Source organism: Medicago truncatula, chromosome 5 (assembly GCF_003473485.1).
Source record: "Medicago truncatula cultivar Jemalong A17 chromosome 5, MtrunA17r5.0-ANR, whole genome shotgun sequence".
Lineage (NCBI taxonomy): Eukaryota > Viridiplantae > Streptophyta > Magnoliopsida > Fabales > Fabaceae > Medicago > Medicago truncatula.
The window spans coordinates 2,646,592-2,664,602 of NC_053046.1; the positions used below are offsets into that span (position 1 = coordinate 2,646,592).

General features: G+C 32.9%; 4 protein-coding genes and 1 non-coding gene across 6 annotated transcripts; 4 read left to right on the top strand and 1 right to left on the bottom strand.

The window, feature by feature from the left end:
- The first annotated feature begins 160 nt into the window (after positions 1-160).
- Positions 161-1,010, top strand: LOC11425309 (brassinosteroid-responsive RING protein 1). The gene has a single exon (XM_003611024.4). The coding sequence runs from the start codon at positions 406-408 to the stop codon at positions 811-813; it is 408 nt and encodes a 135-aa protein (XP_003611072.1). The 5' UTR covers positions 161-405; the 3' UTR covers positions 814-1,010.
- A 1,818-nt stretch (positions 1,011-2,828) lies between these two features.
- Positions 2,829-5,161, top strand: LOC11427046 (uncharacterized). Its single transcript, XM_003611026.4, has 4 exons — positions 2,829-3,452; positions 3,662-3,796; positions 4,441-4,572; positions 4,697-5,161. The coding sequence occupies exons 1-4, from the start codon at positions 3,006-3,008 to the stop codon at positions 4,736-4,738; spliced, it is 756 nt and encodes a 251-aa protein (XP_003611074.1). The 5' UTR covers positions 2,829-3,005; the 3' UTR covers positions 4,739-5,161.
- Positions 5,162-6,887: 1,726 nt separating this feature from the next.
- TRNAT-UGU (transfer RNA threonine (anticodon UGU)) lies at positions 6,888-6,959 on the top strand. Its single transcript has one exon. It is a non-coding gene; the product is annotated as a tRNA-Thr (tRNA).
- A 3,829-nt stretch (positions 6,960-10,788) lies between these two features.
- Positions 10,789-15,375, top strand: LOC11420517 (cyclin-L1-1). Of its 2 annotated transcripts, XM_003611030.4 has the most exons (10): positions 10,789-10,925; positions 11,435-11,512; positions 11,595-11,766; positions 11,857-11,938; positions 12,019-12,159; positions 12,746-12,915; positions 14,139-14,412; positions 14,503-14,896; positions 14,978-15,013; positions 15,102-15,375. In XM_003611030.4, the coding sequence occupies exons 3-10, from the start codon at positions 11,615-11,617 to the stop codon at positions 15,167-15,169; spliced, it is 1,317 nt and encodes a 438-aa protein (XP_003611078.1). In that variant the 5' UTR covers positions 10,789-10,925; positions 11,435-11,512; positions 11,595-11,614; the 3' UTR covers positions 15,170-15,375. The 2 variants fall into 2 exon arrangements, with proteins under 2 accessions (XP_003611078.1, XP_024640902.1); XM_024785134.2 differs by lacking the exon at positions 11,435-11,512.
- Positions 15,376-16,146: 771 nt separating this feature from the next.
- LOC11438543 (probable aquaporin PIP1-2) lies at positions 16,147-18,011 on the bottom strand. The gene is made up of 4 exons (XM_003611031.4): positions 17,468-18,011; positions 16,789-17,087; positions 16,555-16,695; positions 16,147-16,449 (listed from the first exon to the last, which is right to left on the bottom strand). Exons 1-4 carry the CDS (start codon positions 17,793-17,795, stop codon positions 16,354-16,356), a joined length of 864 nt encoding a protein of 287 aa, XP_003611079.1. The 5' UTR covers positions 17,796-18,011; the 3' UTR covers positions 16,147-16,353.

An 18,011-nucleotide genomic window follows, 5' to 3' on the forward strand; every position in this document is an offset into this window, starting at 1 on the left:
TAAAATATTATTTTGGCAGAATGTTGACAAAACATTATGCTTTAATGAATATAGGCGACAAAATGCACAATCAAGACAACAGTTAAAAACAGAGTGCTGAGGTTTTCTCAGTCATTTTTATGAAATCGAACTTGATAAAATAAAAAGAAAGCCCATTATTGGAATTCACACATCAAATTTCGGTCCACAGCTTGCAATCTATTTAATGCAGCTATGTTTGTGCATTGTCTGCCTACTGCTAACATAGTAACACACTCTCTCTGTCTTAAATCTTAATTTCTTTCTATTCATCATTCAATATAATCATCTTCTGCTAGCACTGAATCATACATACATACATACATGTAGCAGAATCTCCTCCTAATTTCAGATTCATAGATAACTAAACTAAGCATTTGTGGGAAAATGGGGTTCCCTACGGATATTGTGTTACCAAAGGTGTTTGTACAGATCCTTTCTATACTATCTTTCATCAAAAAACTCATTACCATCTTCTTCTTTTACATCGGTCTCGATTCCGGCTTCGCCTTTCCGGAGAGTTTGCCTGAATTTCAATCAGTTAATCCCTTGCTGCTCATCAGACAAATCCTACCGGTGGTGAAGTTCTCGGAGCTGGAGCTGGAGCTGGAGCTGGCGGTGGAGAGTTGCGCCGTCTGCCTCTGTGAGTTCAAGGCGGAGGATGAGATCCAACGGCTCACAAACTGCCGTCACATTTTCCATAGAAGCTGCCTGGACCGTTGGATGGGATATGATCACACTACATGTCCTTTGTGTCGCACAACGTTCCTACCACATCACATGCTAGATGCATAGTTTGTAACTACTCAGACTTAAGGATGAGGTGTTTTCTTCTTCTGTGTATATATATATTACATACGAAACAAAGATGTCAAAGATAACTTTGGTTGATGTTATGTATCAATTTTGTTATATGATTGTTGTGAATGTAGCACTAGATGTTAGGCTCCTATAATAATAAAGTGTGCCAATGTTCGAAATTTGAATCCCAACTAAAAGAGGTATTGGAATTTCAAGTTGAAATTCGTAAACCTTTGATGCAAAATCCATTTCTCATCACTTTTACCTGCCATCAAGCATTGATTCCAATTTTGAAAGTTCTTTGTATTGAGAATGGTTCCTTCCTACAAGATTAGTCTTCCTTTTCCATCTTCATAGTGTTAGCCCTTTTTCAACAATTGACCAAGGCTAATGAAGTTACTCTTCATTTTTGGGATATACAACACCTCTGAGATGTAGGATTCTTTGCCCTTCTTTATTTGAATCATCACTTTATTATTACATTTTGCATTTACAACACTATTATATCTCTTGACTATTTGATTAAGATCGATAAACAAGACCTTTTACCACTCATGTGATTTCAGCATTCTATGTCAAGATACCATTGATATATAACTCCATCTGATTGAGAGTTATAAACATCGTCAGAAAATCTCCATCTATTTTATCTCTTGCAAACCTTCTTTGTTCAGCATTTAACTGCAAAATGTCCCCACTTTTGACTATTATAACATTGAATGCCCTTCTTGTTGAATTTCTTTTTCTCCCCTTTGTGATTGTTGAAGCCACTTTTTGCATCTTCATGTGAATTGTGTTCTTGACACCTAACTTCTCAAAATATACTAGTAGCCTAACTAACAAACTAACTTGTTTCTTACCACAGAAGCTACACTACTTATCACAACTAATACAACAAAAACAATCGAGCCTTATCCCAATAAATGGGATCGGCTAACTAATCACAGCTAACAATCAACTAATTTGAAATACAACTACTCATACTAAGTTGATAGATTTTTACATATTTTAGAGACTAAATTGACGTTTTTCGTTTACATTAAAACTATTCATCAAATTTAAACTCGAATACATATCACATAAAGCATCATCCCTAGATTTGAGCACAAGGCTCAAATCACGAAATTAACTAGACGTGGCGCTTGGGCGCTAGATTGGGTGTTGAGACTCTGACTTCAAATTTCTAGGATCTTGCATAAGGATGTAAGTTGTTCGAACAAAACCGATAAAAATGAAAAACCAAACTGAAAAATTACCATATATTTTTTGGCTCGGTTCAAAAACCGAATCGAACCAAAAGAAGCCAAATTGGATTGGTTTGATTCTCGATTTTTAATTTTCAAATCCAACGAACTTAACCAATATGTGTACCAAACTTACCAAGTCCATTTTGACTTAATCTAGGTCCAACATTTTTCTAACATCCTCAAATCAAGACAACAAAAAACACGAGCAAACCTTTCCGAACATAATGAAACTTGAAAACAACAAATAACACGAGAAAACCAAATCAAACCATAATGAAACTTTGACATCAACCCCTTCAAATTCAATGAAAGTTCTTAAGTTGCAAACAACATGATGTAGCCTAATAGGGACTAAAATATTGGTTTTTAACTTTTAAATAAAATTACATTTTTTTAAATTATATTTTCCGATGAATCGAACCAAACTGTATATCATCAATTTAGTTTTGTGTGGTTCCATATTTGAAAAATGCTAAAAATCAAACCAAACCAATTTAGTTTTAATCAATTTGAGCATTTTATTTACTGAAAATCAAACCAAGCCAAACCATTACACCCTAATCTTTCATACTGTGTCTTTTAAATATGGTGTCCTTATATTCCTATCATTTTGGAAATCTCCTGCTATAATAAATTAATAATAGAAATATATCCCATGAGGCAAGAAACAACTTGAGATTTTTAATTAAAAATATAAAGAAGAAAAAAGGCAAATTTTGGAAAATTGACTTCTATATATAGCATAGTATGAAGAATAGAAAAAACACACTCACTCTCTCTTCCTTTGGTGCGCCATTTAAGAGAAAGAGACAAGAAGGAGCTAGTAATTAGTTTGGAATTGGCTTGCTATTCCACCCTTTCCTATATATAAATCACACCTCCCCAACTTCAATTGTAGTGTATCAAGAGGAGTTCAACAAAATTTTGAATTCTGTTTCAATGTCTGCTGATAGTGATATCTATACTATTGATATTTCTTTCCACACACATTCAAGTTCAAACATAGTCTCTTATGATCCTAATTACCCTTTCAATTATATTGAAACAGTTCAAGAGGATTTGAACAATTCTCTTGACTCATTTTCCTCTTCCTTCTTTTCTTTTTCTTCTCCAACCAGTGATCAGCTTGGAAATTTCTCTGCTTTGGATGGGTCTAGTTTGAAAACCAAGGAATGCCAAATGGGTGTAGATTACACCTACTATCAAAAGTTAATGCAGAGGAGCTACAACTGTAACAATTTTCATGAGAAACTTGATTTTCCTTCTGAAGCTTACCATAACACACACATGGATTCCCCAATTTTTCAATGTCATGAATTGAGCTCCCCGGAAAACAGTTTCTTCAATGGACAAATAAGAAGGGCGTGCAGTGCAGGAGATTTGCAGGTTAGAATAACCTAACACCGTGTTTTTTCGAGCATCATCACTTCAGATTAAAAAATGTATATGGTGTCTGATACGTATTAATTTAATCATTTCCATTTTTTAAATGTAGTGTTTGATGTCCGTGTTTATATATGTTATTTAATAGTAGAATATGGTTTATTTATTTATTTAATTTTATCTGTATTAAATGTATGTTGTTTATTGATCAGAACATGGCAACACCTGGGTCTCAAACGGATGAAGTAAATTTCAAAGTAGGGCGTTACAGTTTGGAAGAACGAAAAGAAAAAATCTCTAGATATAGAGCCAAGAGAAGCCGGAGGAAGTTCAACAAGATTATTAAGGTATAACACTAATTAACTACTGCGAGTTCACGTATGCTTCAATATTATTTAAATGGAGCATATCTGAGCTCATTAGCTACTATTATAATCTTATACATAAAAGAAAGTCCTTCCCTCACAAGAAGAAAATAAAAGTCTTGTCAACAAAATATTTATATTTGAACGAAATTTTATCAAATATATCAACTTTACTAGTAATAATAATTGAAGGACCAGAATGACGTATTAGTTTATTAAAGATTCCACATAATTTTTTGTTGGCTAAAATATGGTTTTGGTCCCTGCAAATACGTCTCGTTTTGGTTTTAGTCTCTGCAAAAAAAATTTGTTGTTTTTGGTCCCTGCAAATATGCCTTATTTTGGTTTTGGTCCCTGGCTCCACTTTTGTGATGATTTGCACACGTGGCACATGATGACTAAACCCATTTATTAGAGAAATAGTCCCTGCAAAATCTTTTGATTTTGAAAAAAGGGACTATTTCCAAAAACAAAATATTTTGCAAGGACCAAAAACAACAAATTTTTTTTACAGGACTAAAACCAAAACGAGGCATATTTGCAGGGACCAAAACCATATTTTAGCTTTTTTTTTTTTTTTCTAAATGTGGTTACTTTTGTTGTTTTTAATCGTGGTACCACAACAGTATGCATGCCGAAAGACACTAGCAGACAATCGAACACGCATACGTGGCAGATTCGCACGTAACGACAAAACCAACGAGATTCCAAAACCTGTATGTTCAGAAACAGAACAATATCATGAAGACGTGTTCTGGGTAAGTACCATTTAAACTGTATTGAATCTTAACATTTTACATTATTTATTATTAATATTAACTAAATTAAACTGTTTAATACTTGCATCAATGTGGTGTTAATATTATTGAGGTTTTTATTTAGGTTGATTTCATTGAAGGGTTAAATGACGAGCTCCTCTATTAAGATCACAACAACAATATGAGTAGTTTCATCAAATGAAAAGTGTTATTTGGACATTTATATACATTTTGAAAGAGAAAAAATAAATAGAGAAAATGATGTTCGTGATCAATGAAGATTATGAAATTATAAGTGTAACAATATCATTGTGTTGACTAAGAATTTACTTTTGTGAGCCAAAACAAAAAACAAAAAGGCTTCTCAATTTTAATCTTTTTCAATTCACTGAATAAAGTCATCATGTATTAATTTAGATAGTGAGATGCCACAGAGGTCAAACATAAGTTGGGTGGTTGGAATAATCAACCTTTTGCTTACTTGTATTTGATTTCGATTTCTCTTTTGTATATATCACTAGTTTTGATCTATTCAATGTATATAACCATGTATAATGCTCCAATATCATGTAAACTTTTTCTGCTTAAATAACATTTTACTGCCAGCTAGTGAGCTTTAGAAAAAAATATTGAAGTTTCAATTAAAAAACTAAGTAATTTTTTAAAGTTTCTGGGACCCTTCATTAGAGTGTAACATGTTGTACACGTAAACTTAACTCGGTTGGTAACGATAATGAATAATATATACAAGGTCTCAGGTTTGAACCCCAATCACAAAAATAAAAAAGTGTAACAGATTGGGTTGGGTTGGTTCCCTTTCAAAAAAAAAAAAGTTAGGTTGGTTCGGTTTCATTTCATACGAAATTGATGATTTTGCCTAAAACTAACACAATGAAAAAATAGATTGATTATGGTTTGGTTTGTTCATATTATAAAAAAGTGAGAAATTGCAACAACAAAAAAAAGTTATAAACGTGTGCCTCTGCCCTCTGCTACCTGCTTCAATTTATTTGATAATGAATCAATTAAAACTCAAGGAAAACAAAAAAAATTATTAATGAATTAAGCAAAGGACAGATCGATGAACAAAGAGATTCAAATTAACCAAAACAATGGACGAACTAGCCAAATTAAGTCCACGTTCATTCTTTGAATTGAATGGTATAACTAAAAAAAAACATAGTAACCTAAGTTTAGAGGGCATATATAAAAAGAAAAAGAAGCATCAATTAAAAGTAATAATTCACTTACTACTGAATTGGCAAATATAGTACTATTGTTGCATTAATTAATTCAAAATGACAATTTTGTGGAGTGGAACTTATGTTTTCCAATCAAAGTTGGTCAAATAAATTCCAAGGATAAAGGACGGTTAATCAGTAGTTTGTGGGATGTTTACACTCTTTTTGTTGTCAAACCCTTCATTATTTAGCACACAGGAATGAGCAATCTCAATATTTAAATTCTAGTAGTAGTAAGTAGGCTACCTATAACTTAGCTTCAATTTCAAAATACAATTTTAAATCTTATCGGCTTATAATGCATTTAGTAAAAGCTAAAACTCCCACAACGCGATGAATCATAGTTTAAATTCTATTAAAAAGGGTACTCACGTTGGTGTCTAAAATGCTTAAGAAAAATTACTTCAGGTGGAAGGAATACATGAAGACAAAAACATGAAAAATTGAATAATTTGGCTCGTAACTTTTTAAAGACACTAATCAGCTACTAACAAAAAAATTACTTGTTATTATGCTGCGAGCTTTATCCTATCAAGCTTTGCATCTTTCCTGCACAAAATAATTACTTTAGAGAAAAAGACAGATATTTTCCAATTTACTGATTTTGAACCCGAAAATAATTAAGTAATAACAAAATAATTAGGTTCCTACTGTGATAATTAGCTGATAAGGATAAAAAATTAGGTTCCTAATGTCAACAAAAAAAAACTAATTAAGATTTAAGGAGCAAGTGATTTATTTAATATATTTCAAAGAAAAGTAATTTATTTTAACAAATATAAAAAAGTGATTTTTCGTCTCTCTGGTACTTTCATTGGTATATGGTGCTCATCTATTATAATTAGTAATTAAAACAATAGAATTATTATTAAAATAAATAAATAAAACAATCGAAAAGTATTAAAACATTTACTATAAATAATCTAATTCAACCTTATGAGATTTTATTTTCAAAAATAACTTTGTGAACTTTTTAAGTTTTTTTTATAGAATGAATACATTCTCTTAATAGAAACTGATTCGTCGTCTTTCTTATTTGAATAATAATTTTTAATATGTAAAAAGTAACAAGAAGCCCTTATAGCTCAGTGGTAGAGCGCCAGTCTTGTAAACTGGAGGTCCGTAGTTCGATCCTGCGTGAGGGCATGTTTGCATTTCTTTTTTTTTTTTTTTTTTTTGCTTTAAGTCTTGTAAACTGGAAGTTTGATCCTGCGTGAGGGCATGTTTGCATTTTTTTTTTTTTTTTTTTTTTTTGCTTTAAATGAAATTGTGTCTTTTTAACGATTTCATCTTTGCTCCATTTATTTTTGCTCAATTTACCCCATTTCAAGTTATAGATGTGTAACATGTAGAAAAAGAAAATTTTTAATGAAAAAGAAGCTTACGCGCTTATTCACTCTTCTATATCACGCGACCCTTCTTCTTTCTTTCACCCTCGTCACTGTTTCTCCCTTTCCTTCTCGCCGGCGCCGCCGACACATGTTATCCAAGTGGTGGAATATTAATGCCGACACTTTTAGATTTGATTTGTTGCCATTAATATTCGTTTTAGCACTTTCAATTTAGAAAAGTTTGGGTGAAGAAGTAAACCAAATTTATGAATCCAATTGAAAACAAGACAAAAGCTTCACATGGAGCTGTATCCATTATATAGAGAGTCCTTTGTTGAGAGTTACGTTGCAGAAGACATGAATTATATATGATGATTATGGTTCCATTTAATACGGATAAAATTACCACCATTTGATATCATGAGTCAAGAGGTTTGATGCATTCTATCAATAGTTTCAGCAGCAAGAGGACGACACCGCCGTTGGATGGAGGGAGACGGTGGCATGTGTCGGCGGCGCCTGCGAGAAGGAAAGAGAGAAACGGTGATAAGGGTGAGATAAAGAAGAAGGGTCGTGGTTGAAGTCGAAGTAAAACAAAGTAAACACGCGCGCGTAAGCTTCTTTTTTTCATTAAAGATTTTCTTTTTTCACACCTTTTAATGTATAATAACTTATATTAATACTTTTTCATTAATTATAACACTCATTTATAAACTTTGTAATGTTTGAAAATTGGTCTGCAATGTTTTGTTATAAATAATTTGATGCTCTAAGAAATGCATGATAAAATCAATTCAAAAAATATATGACTTTAAACCTTAGTTGTTTGCATCAATTTTTATGATATTTAATTCTTAGCCTAAAATGTAACTATTCTTTCATTATTGGTTCATGCTCCTTTCATGGAGATATAATATTCTTAAACTATTTTATAAATCAGATTTGATGATTAAAATTGTTGAATTATGCTTTAAGTTTTAAGAAGACATGTTTAAGAATGCATTTAATATGAATTAGTGTGTTCTAAATTCAAAAAGGAGTTAATGGTTGTATAAAGTGAAATTTCTGAATAATATTCCCTAATTTTACATTTATTCCTTCTAAGATATCTTTATGAATGATAAATAATTCAACATCATTTCGACAAAAAGAATGATTAAATGTACCTTCATGATTACATGCATGCCTAAACTAAAACATCTCAAAGATACTCAATGGAAAGAAACATTGTGTGCAATCACCAACATGAACTATGAGATAAATTGCATCATCAACAAAATAATTAAAGGTTAATTTACCGAGAATGTATTGTCATCCCATATAGAAGAGAACATTATTAACTCCGATGAAAGAATGTTCTCATGATGGGGATGCATATTACACCAGAAATTATTCTCATCATTTCATCAAAATGATTAGAATCAGCTTTAAAGAGAAATCAATTCATGAATGAATTATTTATTAAATCATTCATTTATGATATTGATCGGAGAATGATCAAAGAAGAAAATTCACGATCATATGCTTTGAGATTCTATCATAAAATACTTATGATGGTCCAAGAATCCTCTATTACTGTTCAAGATATGATTTGGAGAACAGAAATAAATCAAAGGAATTTTGACTTTGAGAAAAGTTTCTCAAAAAAATATTACAATTATTATTTTGTTATCTACTGAACATTCTAAGATTACAAGTGAAGTTGAAAACGTCATTATCAAAGCAAATAAGCAAAATGACATAAATGAACTTTGTGGTACAAATCCAAGAACAATTATTCCCTATGTCTCACCCAAAGAAGATACTTTGATATATGACATAAATGGAAAGAATATCACATGATTACATAAAGGCTTTGCATTTAAAGAAATATTGAAAAAGCATGTGCCTTAAAGAAAGAAGAAAAATAGTTTTACAAAGAAAGAATGTTCTTGAGAACATTCCGGTAAAACTACAAAGGGATAAAGATGATGTCATTATGTCCCATCCATTTAACAGAAGATCATAGCTGGATTATTACATCATGTGTTCTTAAATAAAGAAGAAAAATTGTTTACAAAGAAATAATGTTCTTGAGAACATTCTGGTGAAACTACAAAGAGATAAGGATGACATTATTATGTTCCATCCATTTACAACTAATCATAGCTGTATTATTACAACCTCACGTGGGTTGTCTCAAAAGGCTTGGAAAGAAGAGAATGTTCTTCAGAACATTTTTCACTTGAAATAACACATTTTTTTGCAACCTTGCGCATCAAGCAACAAATCAAATGCACATGGGTTGTTTTGGAACGTACAAACAACAGTTGTATGTTCATGTATATTTCAAGTGAGCTTCAAAGACTCCAACCATCTATAAATATAGCAACATATCAAGACAATTGGCAAGAGCTTACAATACAAAAGAATTCAATCTCTCTCTCACGTGAATATTTTTCATAATTCATATTCAATGTCTTTCGATATGAATATTTTTTCTGGTCCCTTTATTACTTTATTTATTTCATCATATATTCCAGAATTCTCCAGTCCTTTTATTTACTTTATTTTAAATATACAATCTAGAATTCTCTGTTCCTTTTATTTTTAATTAACAAATATTTTTATTCGTTTAACTCTTACCAAGAACTTTCTTGAGTATATAAACTTACTTAAGTTTGAGGAATAATTTTTAAAAGGGTCACAATTCAAACCCCCCTTTCCACTATCATCTTCATCATTGTTATTTCCAATTCCTCCAAAGACATAATCAAATAATCCAGAACTTCTTGGTGGTTCTATTTTTGGTAGTCATATGAAGAATTTGTTGATGAGTCATGGTGATAATTCGCCAACAAAATCACAATCACGACAACATACACAATCAAAGTTCTAACATCAAAGTCCTAATTTTTTCTCTAAAGTTTCATCTAGTATTTGTTACCTAAATACTCAAATTAAGAGTGTCAATTTAAAATTTCCTTGAACTTAATAAATAAGAGATTTTTTTTGGTGGCGTTCGGGATTTGAACCCCACATTGCATATATTATGCATTATCCCTACCAACTAAGTTAAACTCACGGAGATACTTAATAAATAAGAGTTTAAATATGCAATTTGTCCCTGTAAAAAAAATTTAAAAACATCCCTGCAAAATTTTGCCACGTGGCGGTCCACGTCATTAAAAAATTTTAATTTATGAAAATAATTTTTTAAAATAAAAAAACTGAAAATAAATTAAAAAATTCCATTTTTTTTATATATGAAGAAAAAAATTGGAAATTAGTTTTTTTTTTTAAATCTGGAAATAAATGTTTGAAAAATAAAATTAAAAATTATATAATCTCAAAATTTTTGAAAATATAATTTTCAGATTTTTTTAATTTAAAAAAAGAATTTTCAAGAATTTTGATTTTTTTTTAATTATGTGACATGCCACGTGACAAAAGTTGCACGGTCAGCAACTGTGACGTGATCAAAACTATGCTAAATCATAATTGAAGTGGGGTCAGAGACCTTTTTAAATTTTTTTTTTTTGCAGAGATATTTTTAAATATTTTTTTTTACAAGGACGAAAATCAAAACGCGTCTTAAATTACATGGAGGAATTGCATATAATAAATAAGAGATCAATGCAAGTTTAAAATACGTGTGTTATTCACTAAAAAAAAAAACATAACAAAATCGCAAATCGCAAACGGCAAAGCAGCAGGAACAAACTGAAATCGCAAACCTGAAGAAAGAGAGTGAAGCAAGAAACGGCAACACCAGAATCGCAAATCGCAAGCAGGAAGAGAAGTAAGTAAAAAAGATAAGATTCAGATTCCTTCTCCTCCTGTTCTTGTATTCTTGTGCTTTTTTAATATGAGATTCGATTCGTTTTCTCCTGTGATTTTTGTTCTCGGCGTGAAAAGGTACAAAAACGGTCACGGTGGCTGCTGATACCGTTTTGTAACGGCCGCAATCCCGGTACCGGTCCTTTTTTTGAAACCTTGGATCCAGGTGCTAATAAAAAATTAACAGAGTATTAACTGCTAAAAAATTTAAAATTATAAGGCTTGATCATTTTAAACCAGCGTTGTCAAATGGCAAATATAGTGGCGCTATTGCGGTCAGCTTAGCATAATTTGAACAAATCGTTATTGTTCTGGAATACGCTATTAAGTACGAAGTGTTGTCAAATAATGACTGTAGCAGCCTATAGCTTTGCAGTGTAGCAGAATTTGAACAAACTGCTATTTACTGCAATCCACGATTGACTACACTGTTTTAAACTATATGGACTTACAAACTTTATGAAACTATAGGGATTGCCATATTAATTGCTCCTGGAAAGAAAACCCTTTCAGTTCATTCTGCCCGATCTCCTTCATAGCTTCACTCATGTGAACACTTGTCCCTCCTCCATTCAAGTTCCTCCTTTTTTTTTCTTGAAATTTCATGAAGCTTTATTATGACTGTGTTAAGGTTAAGGGAGCATAAAAGAGATGATCTACACAGCAATTGACACATTTTACCTCACGGATGAGCAGCTAACAAATTCACCCTCCAGAAAAGATGGTATAGATGAAGCCACTGAAACCACCCTTAGAATCTATGGCTGTGATCTCATCCAAGAAAGTGGAATTCTGCTTAGATTGTATCCTTTTTCTTATTAGTATTGTTTTCATTTTCAATTTAATCATCTGCAATTTATTCATTTTTGTTTGTAACCTTAACTGTATGGCAGACCACAAGCGGTCATGGCCACTGGTCAGGTTCTATTTCATCGATTCTATTGCAAGAAGTCATTTGCACGTTTCAATGTCAAGGTCTTGTGATATATTTATTGTTTGCTCCTTTTCCTCTCGTGCATGACAAATCAAAATACTCATTGAATCTCTTTCTGCAGAAAGTTGCTGCAAGCTGTGTGTGGCTGGCTTCAAAACTGGAGGAAAACACAAGAAAAGCCAGACAAGTACTCATTATTTTTCACAGGATGGAATGCAGGAGGGAGAACTTGCCCATCGATCATTTAGACTTGTATTCCAAGGTTTGAAGCTTCTGTTTTGCCCCTTTAATTTTTCTAGCACACATACTGATAGAATCATGGATTTAGGCTCAGTCTATGAGAGTATGAAGCAGATGGCATGCCCATCATATGAAAGGTGTGTATGAACATAAGAAAAAGAAAAAAGCAGAACGGAGAGAATTAGAAATCTGCTGACCCGGCAGTTAGTCTCGATGTTCCAATAAACTAATTAGGGGTAGTGGGATTGGCATTATTCAACCATTTTCTGTTGGGACCCTTGCAATTAGGCAGAGATAGTGTGTTTCCCCTTCTTTGAGGAGCTTTGCTCTGGTTTATCTCGTATGAGAGTTCAGTCTCTTTTGGATAATCAATATTATCGTTTTCTGAATTTTTCCCATTAGTCATTTTTCTGTTCTGTGAGTTGGATAGAAATGTGGTATTTGATAAAACATTATAGCATCGTTTGATCCATGTAGCCGGCCCTACTTAGTGGGATAAGGCTTGGTTGTTGTTGTTATCATTTTGCTGCTCTATCACATACATGCAATGGGTATTATTTCTATAATTTTGTCATTTGTATGATTTTGTTTTCTTTTTTACTGAACAGAAATACGTTGATTTAAAAACGGAGCTGAGTAGAACTGAGAGACATATTTTGAAAGAAATGGGATTCATTTGTCATGTTGAACATCCTCACAAGTTTATTTCGAATTACCTTGCTACCCTTGAAACACCTCCAGAGTTGAGTCAAGAAGCTTGGAATCTGGCTAACGATAGGTACATAATTGTAGATATTATTATTATTATTATTATTATTATTATTATTATTATTATTATTATTATCATTATTGTGTATATTCGTGTGTTCCAGTTGACACTTTACGTACCGAGTCCTAAGAGATCCCTGAATTAGATTGTATCTTTTGTTTTGTTAAATTTTTAAGGTTTGCTTCTATAGAAGTTTTAGTGTCCTGTTTGGATAGTTATCAACTGTTTGGATAGTTATCAAGGTCATTTATACTTGGAATCTGGCTAACGATAGGTACATAATTGTAGATATTATTATTATTATTATTATTATCATTATTGTGTATATTCGTGTGTTCCAGTTGACACTTTACGTACCGAGTCCTAAGAGATCCCTGAATTAGATTGTATCTTTTGTTTTGTTAAATTTTTAAGGTTTGCTTCTATAGAAGTTTTAGTCTCCTGTTTGGATAGTTATCAACTGTTTGGATAGTTATCAAGGTCATTTATACTTGGAAGTTGGATGCAACATACAATGTCAAGTGATGGACTGATCCCCTTGGCACATTTAATGAAGTAAAAAAAATCTTGACAAGTCTTTCCATGACATTTTTGTTCACAACCTGATAATGTAATATCGTCCTTTGTGGGCAGTGTTAAACTTTAAGTGAAAAACCTAAGAATCTTAGGCTACGATACAAAACAAATGAATTGATGTTTTGAAGAATATTGCACAGGCTAGGCAGCAAGTATGATTGTATTATGGTACTAAGCTTTTACATTTTTGTGATATTGTTGATCTTGTGGCTGTTATCAAATGAGTGGATGTTTTGAAGAGTATTTTACCTGCATAACAGTATATTTATGCTGATTTGATATCGTAGTTATTATGTAATTTATGTTGTGATTCTATGTCGATTATTTCAGAGCCTATATAATAGTCTCCGTGTGTTGTGTAAACGCGTGTTTCTCCATCTCATGCCTTTATTTTTCTCTCATTCAACAACTTGTTACGATGTTGGACCCGTTTTACTTGTTGCTATAAGCAAACACTCGATGCTTCCTATAATCTTGTGTGACAAACATCTGATCATATCACAGCGTAGTGGAGTACACAATTTATCTACTCATTTAATTGCCGACCAAAAGTTGTGCTTGTATTTTTTATTACGACTTATATTCAATGTTTTTACTAGAACACCGCGCTTACTGTTTCTTAGTTGTATGCCTACCTAACTATATTCTTTATGCAGTTTGCGCACTACATTGTGTGTAAGATTTAAGAGCGAGGTTGTGGCTTGTGGCGTTGTATATGCTGCAGCCCGTAGATTTGAAGTACCCCTTCCTGAGAACCCACCATGGTGGAAGGCATTTGATGCAGAAAAGTCTGGGATTGATGAAGTCTGCAGGGTTTTGGCTCACCTTTATAGCCTTCCCAAGGCACAATATTTACCAATTTGCAAGGAGTGGGACTCGTTTACATTCTCCAACATATCATTGGAATCAAAGTCTCAGTCAACTGCAAAGGTAATGGTCAATCTTGCTTTTGTAAACCTGTATTATCGACAATTAAGATATGGTTTTGATCAAACATTTGAAATCATTGCCACTCTGTAGGATGCTCCACAAAGTAGCTCCCCGATGAATGCTGAAACGTCAGCGCTAAAGGGAGCTCATGGAGAAGCTAATATTGACTCGACTGGTAGCAAGGGTGCTTTGGTAAAGCAAGCTAGTGATAAGCTGAACGATGCTAGGAAGTCTGATGATGATTCCAAAGGCATGGCTGCTGAGAGAGATGTAAAAGATGAACCCACACTGAAGTCTAAACCAGACCGTAAAATGGATGCCAGTGGGGAGTTACACAGGGACCGGGACAGAGAGAGGGACAGATTAAAATCAAGGGACCGTGATCGGGGAAGGGATTCTGATAAAGAACGTGAGCGCGACGAAGCTGAGAGGGTCAGACTCAAGGATCGTGGTCATCGTTCTAGGGAGAGAGCAAAGGACTCAGGTACTTTTATAGATTTTATTTGTGATTATTGTTTTGTTGTTTGTTATTTAGACTAAGATTTAGTTTTTGTATTGGATGCAGGACATTCAGATAAGTCAAAGCGCCATTCATCACATGGTATGAATCTATTTGTCTTTGTGAGTTTGCAGTTTTTTCCTTTCCCCTTTTACTATGTCTCAACTCTTAACACATTTTCATATTTCAGACCGTGACCGTGATTACTACAGTTCGTCTTACTCGTCAAGAGAGAAAGATCGGCATAGATATCATTGACGTAACTTAGAAGAGCTAAGATATACCCACATCGTTTCCATGATGCTCGTCAGAGTCAGTTATTTATATCTTTTCTGATGTGCCTTAATTGTTACCTCTATAAGTCAATGTATTAACAAGTTTTTATGTATTTTCATATCCCTGTATCCATGATGTGGAATATTTATCCTTTTGTATTAATAGTAGTTTATATATTTTTCCTATTATTTTATGTAGGGTTAATTAAGTTTTCAGTCCCTATAAATATTCACAGTTTTGTTTTTAGTCCCTGTGACATTTTCCTTAAGCATTTTAGGGACCAAAAATGCTGATGGAAAAATTTTATAGGGACTAAAAATGCTGATGGAAAATTTTATAGGGACTAAAACGTGCAATTTTATTTTGTAGGGACTAAAAATAAAACTGTGAATATTTATAGGGACTAAAACTTAATTAACCTTTTATGTAAAATGTTCATTTTTGTGTAGTATGTTTTATATAATCAGTATTAACTAATATGAAGATGTTAAATTATATAAGGAAATTCTTATTTGCTCCTGTAGAAAAATGAATAAGTTATTTAGGTGAGAGGATATAATGTTTAGGACTTTGTTGCACACAAATATATATCATTATAACTAAAATATATAATTTATGAGAATAATGCTTTCTATCACTTAAATTGTTGAATTGAAAACAACAATTGGTCTTTGTTATGACGAGAATGCTTGTGTTTGTTTTTTCGCTTTTTCGAACGATGACAACAATCGGTCTTTTTTATGACCTAGTAACAGAGCTACCCCGAACATTATCTTATGAAAGAGCTTAGTTCCTGGGCAACAGCATATGCAAAATGGAATCCAAGGGCCACCCCGAACAAACCAAGATTAGAAACTGATTTTAAATTTTGATGATGTTTATATCAACTATAAATATTAATAGTAAGATATATTACTTTTTCTTTTTGGTGGTATCAAATCAATATTTCAGTAGTCTGCTTTTGAAGAAATAAAAAAGAAAAACTCATAATAAATAACAACATGAAAGAATCTCCACACTCCACAGACCATTCAATGTGTTCAGTTCACGAACATGAAGCACTAACATACAGTAGTTCATAATAATTTACACATACATATGAATATATGATTTGGTCAAAATAGACACAAAAAAAACAAACACACATGCCGATGATGATGGATTAATTAATCCCTTGCCTTGAAAGGAATTGCTCGGATCACTATCTGGTGATATAAAGCAGCAAGTGCAGCTCCAATGAAAGGTCCAACCCAGAAAATCCACTGTTTAATTTACCACAAAATTCAAACATTAATAAGTCACTTAAGCAGCACAAAAAAGAAATTGAAGGCTACAACATCATATCAAAGTGAAAGGACTGGACATACGTGGTCATTCCAAGCATGGTCTCTGTTGTATATTATGGCAGCACCAAGACTCCTAGCTGGGTTAATGCCAGTTCCAGTAATGGGAATTGTAGCCAAGTGAACCAAAAACACAGCAAACCCAATTGGAAGAGGTGCCAAAATCTACAAATACAAACATCACAATACTCCTTAGTCCACAAAAATGAAGCATATATCATAGAGATGCTAGAAATACAACTCTTCATATATACATACCGGAACGTGAGAGTCTCTTGCATTTCTCTTGGCATCAGTGGCAGAGAAGACAGTGTAGACAAGAACAAAAGTACCAACAATCTCAGCTCCAAGACCATCACCCTTGGTGTAACCAGGATTCACAACATTTGCTCCACCTTTGTACAACTCATAACGAGCATTACCTTCAAAGCCCTTCACTACGCCGGCACCACAGATAGCTCCAAGACACTGCATTATTATGTAGAATACTGCTCTTGTCAAGGACAGCTTCCTAGCCAAAAACAGACCGAATGTCACTGCTGGATTTATGTGCCCACCTGTTCCCAACCATCTCGTTAGTTTTGTTCTAAGCAAAATAATTTATAGTGCATCACCATCTTGAAATTGTGGAGTCCCTAATTTAGTAGACCCTCACATCATATTAATCTCTCTCTCTGTTTTTCTTTTTCTTTTGAGAGAATCTCTCTCTTTTTTTAACAAGTCATCATATTAATCTCTTAAATTTACAAAATATCATATAATATTTTATGATGAATCTACATACCGAACCAACATTTCAGATTAAAGACTTGTCCGGTGTTTATGTGACACATTGAAACATGTACTTACATTCAATTACTCATTGGCAAGTATTAGTGTCATATTCGGTGTAAGTATCATGACTCATAAAAAAGTAAAGAAAAGAAAATGAAGTTACCTGAAATTCCAGCAGTGCAATAGACAAGAGCAAAGATCATACCACCAAAAGCCCAAGCAATTCCTTGAATACCAACAGAGGCACATTTAGAGGGTGACCTATTCACACCCATCACAGTCAAGACAGTGATGTAAAGGAACAAGAAAGTTGCAACAAATTCAGCAATCCCAGCTCTATAAAATGACCATGACTTCAACTCTCCTGGCTCAAACAAAGGTGCTGGTGGTGCTTCTTTGTAGTCCTTACTATCACTCTGAGCTCCTGTGCCCAATGCATTCTTTTCTGAGAATTTGTTTGCTCCAACCTTAACATCTTCTTCCCTCTCCATTCTTTTTCCCTCTCTCTCTTTTTTTAGCTAACAAAAACTAATCACTTCTGAGTTCTGTCCTTGGTTGAAGTTTATATTATTAGTGTGTGGGAATTTGAAAAAGTTAAAGTTCATTGTTTATTTGCTTTGCTGGCTAATAATAACGGTAACAACTTTACTTTTTTTAGGGTAGAGTGTGACAATCTTTTGAGTTGTATAGGGACCATTCTAGAATTA